Source organism: Aethina tumida, chromosome 7 (assembly GCF_024364675.1).
Source record: "Aethina tumida isolate Nest 87 chromosome 7, icAetTumi1.1, whole genome shotgun sequence".
Classification (NCBI taxonomy): domain Eukaryota; kingdom Metazoa; phylum Arthropoda; class Insecta; order Coleoptera; family Nitidulidae; genus Aethina; species Aethina tumida.
Genome location: NC_065441.1, coordinates 6,294,524 through 6,299,031, shown reverse-complemented (window position 1 = coordinate 6,299,031; position 4,508 = coordinate 6,294,524). Strand labels below are relative to the sequence as shown.

Here is a 4,508-nt window from a genome sequence, read left to right as displayed (position 1 = left end):
TTGACATATTTTAGTTTATATTTTGTAATTTATATTTTTAAAATGTTTTGATAAATATAAGTTATTTTATTTAATTATTTATTTTTTAAAGTAGACCAATTCAAACAGGTTTCTTTCTGTCAGTAATATTTTATTATGTATAATCTATTATATTATTAAAATTTTTACTTAAGAACAAATATTTAAAGTAATGTTAATTAATTTTGTAACTGTAAAAGATATTCTTATTTATATATAAAACTAATTGTTTTATTTATTTATTTTTTAGTATTTTTAAAAATACACATAATCAGAATAATCTCTATTATTTATTTGTCAAAAACAATTATAATAATATTAGTTATGTAGGCAACCCATATTACACAGAAATATCAAATTGTTACGACACCTATCCTAAAATACCTGTATTGAATCTAATATTTTTGTGTTTCTGATTAAATATTTTACGAATAATAAACTCATCATATATATTTTATTTGAAACCTTTTCCAATAAAATTAAAACCGGCGTATACAAAAATAACGGTTTAGAAACGTATAATCTAGTGGGAACTTGAATAGACGCATTCGCCACCAATCCAAGTTGATTTAAGGTTCAATTTAGAATCTAGAATTACAAAATCAGCATCTGCATTATAATTTAACGTCCCTTTTTTCCCTTCAATTTTCAACGCTTTGGCTGGATGCAAACTGGCCGCCTCAAATGCGTATTCGTAACTGCAGCCTGCAAAAAGTATGATAAAAACACATTTTTTGGTTTTTGTATTAATTTGCTACCAGTAGCTTCAATGAAGAATTTAATGCACTCAATCATGGAGGCAATACTTCCGCACAGTGTGTCAGTTCCAGCTATAAAAGCCCTTTTGTTCCTGACTTCCAGCTTCAGTTGACCTATTGTGTGTTCACCTTCTTCCAAGCCCAAAGCTGAAATTGCGTCTGTCACCAAGACAAGACCTGAAATATTATTGTTAATTATTTAATTTTATAGGTTGTTTCACTGCTTTATTAACTATTTAATACCACCTTAGTTGCATTATAGAAATTGGGAATATATAATGCAACCTTATGAATTAATCATTGTTTCCTATTCCATTATCAATAACTAAAATGGTTTAAGAATGATTCAACTGTTGTTAAGATTAGTAGTGAATGAAGTGTTTAAGAGTGAACATCAGACACATCAAGTGAAATAAAGTTGCTTATTGTAGTACCTTCTGGACACACCCTGTAAGCAATTCTTTGTGCAGCTGGATGTGTGTGAATATTGTCTGCAATTATGCCATAGAAAATGTGCCCACTAATATTTTTACTAGACAATAATCCTACCAATCCAGGATCGCGGTGATGGAACTAAAAGTACAATAATTAACACCAAAAATTACATTACATTCAAAGACTTACTGGCAACATGGCATTGAATAAGTGCGTTACGAGCGTGGCCCCATTGTTCACAGCGACTTCTCCATCGCTCAGATTTGCCATGGAATGACCTAAAAAATATTATCATTAACAGGAAGATTAGACACTGTAGGGTTTGTTAAATCAGTACCAAGAGACACAACGACGCCCTTTTTAACCAGTTTCTTAATAACTTCATCCGATTTTTCATGTTCCGGGGCCAAAGTTACTATACAAACATTCTCCAAACTACCATAAACCTCCTCCAACGAGTCAATCCCTTTATCAAACGGTATAATGTGCTGCGGAGGATGAGCCCCTTTCTTCTCCTTATTAATAAACGGCCCTTCCACGTGGGCCCCCAAAATAGCTGCGCCATGTTTACCACCCTTTCTTTTCTTAATGAGGGGTAAAACTTTATGGTAGATGGACGGGGGCGACGTCACAACCGTCGGACAATATGAAGTTACACCGTGTGCCAATAATTCTTTCGAAACGACTCGCAAGGCCTCCTCGGTGTCGCCCATGGAGAAATCGTGGCCCCATCCGCCTGAAACCAGATGACCTCTGATCTGACATGAATTACAAAGGGGAAATATTTTATAGATTGTGTCTGGATTTTTTTTTTAATGAAATCAAATGTAAATCTAATACTTTTGATATCTGGTGTTTTTATTAATTAAATTATAATAAAATATGGTTTTTTGACAAACAATTATATTGATATCCTTAACTGAAATTTGATGAAGAAGAACAATTAACCTTTATTATTAATTATATTTTCTATGATTTAATGTAATTATGATCTAATCATTTAGATATTAAACAAATGTTGTAATACTTGTGAAAACTATAAATTAATCTAATCTTTTAATAACTATATAATTAATATTATAGTGGGAGACCACTATAAAGTTAAATTACTATAGTTCTATAAACTCATGTGCTATAACGTTTAAATAATCAAAAGTTAAATTAATATAACTTCTATAAATTCATGTTCCATGACTTTTAAACAAATAGCTTATGTTAATAAAGTAGTAAACAAATTTCCTTTATCAAAATGTTTACATTTAAATCCGCCAAAATATTTACCATTGATCTGCAGTTCAATAAATCCGGGTACGATAAAATCACCGCCGCAATCAATTTTCTTATCTGCCTGGATTTGCTCGTCGAAAAAAATCTTTTCGGGGTCGATGACCGTCCCATCCCTCACCCATAGATCTTCATTGATGAATTTGTGCTGACGCAAAACCTTGCAGTTCACGAACTGGATCAAAACACCCGACATTCTAACGATTTTGTCTGACTAAACTGCTAAATTAGGTTGAATAAAAAAATTATTAAACGTTACATCTTTTATTGGCCACTATTGTCGGTTTGAGGTTAGGCTATCGAGTGCATCGATATCGGACTTGTTGGCCTAGAAAGGCCTGGATATAAACATATTATCTTATCGGTTGTGTTTACGCGTGTTTTGTTGTCTAATCAGACATTCAATCAGCTGATTGTTAATGTTATTTAACTTTGTTGTTTTTTTCTTGTACATAATTATTCAAATTGTGGTATTTGTAAAATGCAGTTATTTGTTTATTTATTTAAATGCTTAATTAGATACACAGCTTATTTATTTTTAAAAATCATTAAATTATGAAGTATATTAAATTTAGTTTTTATATTAAAATTAAAATTTAATAACGACTCTAAAAATATTTATTATTATTAAAAATGAATTAAAGAATTATACATCGTATGTACAATTACTACTCAAATAAATAAAAACATGTACCAAAAAAATATTAAAAATAATTTCCTTATTTTAAATAAAGACAAACTAAAACAAAACAAAACAGAAATTGGGAAATTTTGAAAATAATAAAAAGAATGTATCAATGAAAAAAAATAAATTGAAATTACAAAAAAATTAGTAAATAAAAAAGTGTGGATAAATAAAAAAAAAATAAATTGAAATTACAAAAAAATTGGTAAATGTGAATCAAATTTCTTTTCAATGTTCCTTATTTAAGAAACAAATTTAAAAGTAAAAAAAAAATTAATTTTGTGAAAAATGTAATGAACTCGAAAAATTAGAATTTTAAATGATATAAAATGTAAAAATGTTGAACACATTTCTTAATATTATTTAGAAGTAATGTAAAACAGTATCAATTTTTTTTAAAATGGCGAATTATTTTTAACTTAAAATTTTACATTATTTTTATTAATTGTTGTTTGACTAATTTTATTTTTACTAGAAACATTTTTACCGCAAATTAAATTATCGTATATAGAAAATAAAAGCTTATATTTACCACAAAAATATTAAAAATAATTTCTATAGTATAAATAAAATTATTTTGTATTGGTGTTGATAAATGATAAAAATATATATTATGGTAAATTTATAACAATTTTGTGTTCGATATTTATTTTTAGCCAGAAATTTAAATATTTTTAAATATAGATTTAGGCAAAAATGTATTAAACGTGAAAATTTAGAAATATTTACCAAAATAGAATTTTAAATGAAATATGTAAAAATGTAAAAAAAATTTGAAATATTGTCTAATAAAATCATATGAAAATTTTTGAGAAAATCGAATAAATTTATAATTATTTATTATAGTTTATCTCTCCCAGCTTTTATGATTTTAACTAGAAACAAATTTAACAATATAATTACATTATCGTATATATAATAGTTTATAAAAAATGAATAAAATAATAAATATTAAAAATAATTGCCATATTTTGGGAAATTTTAAAAATGTTAATAAATGAAAAATAATATTAAATTTAACATTAAAATTTAAATAAATTGTTTTAAAAATATGCAAATATTAAAATGTCTAACTTATTATTTTGTACTGTAATAATGTATAATATATAATTGTAATGAATATATCGAATAAATTGTATATCAAAATTATATTTATAATTAATTTATGTTTATTTCTTCTTACTTATGTAATTTTTGCAACAAATTTATGGAATAAAAATCAATAAATTTCGAAAAAATTATAAAATTCTATTTTAAATATTAAAAATGACCTATTATTTCTTATTACTATAAAATATAAATTTTCAGGATGAAGAAATAATTTAATA

The 4,508-nt window shown here is 26.0% G+C and overlaps 1 protein-coding gene across 1 annotated transcript; it reads right to left on the bottom strand.

Moving 5' to 3' along the window:
• Window positions 1-453: 453 nt before the first annotated feature.
• On the bottom strand, window positions 454-2,830 carry LOC109598411 (N-acetylglucosamine-6-phosphate deacetylase). The gene is made up of 6 exons (XM_049969624.1): window positions 2,493-2,830; window positions 1,549-1,947; window positions 1,401-1,489; window positions 1,211-1,349; window positions 777-953; window positions 454-723 (listed from the first exon to the last, which is right to left on the bottom strand). Exons 1-6 carry the CDS (start codon window positions 2,689-2,691, stop codon window positions 542-544), a joined length of 1,185 nt encoding a protein of 394 aa, XP_049825581.1. The 5' UTR covers window positions 2,692-2,830; the 3' UTR covers window positions 454-541.
• Window positions 2,831-4,508: the final 1,678 nt, after the last annotated feature.

Excerpts from the sequence above, each read along its gene's own strand:
- LOC109598411 (XM_049969624.1), bottom strand. The coding sequence starts at position 2,691 with ATGTCGGGTGTTTTGATCCAGTTCGTGAACTGCAAGGTTTTGCGTCAG. Across the intron at positions 1,490-1,548 it reads GGGCGTCGTTGTGTCTCTTG|GTCATTCCATGGCAAATCTG; the intron begins GTACTGATTTAA and ends AATATTTTTTAG. Across the intron at positions 724-776 it reads ATTCTTCATTGAAGCTACTG|GCTGCAGTTACGAATACGCA; the intron begins GTAGCAAATTAA and ends TACTTTTTGCAG.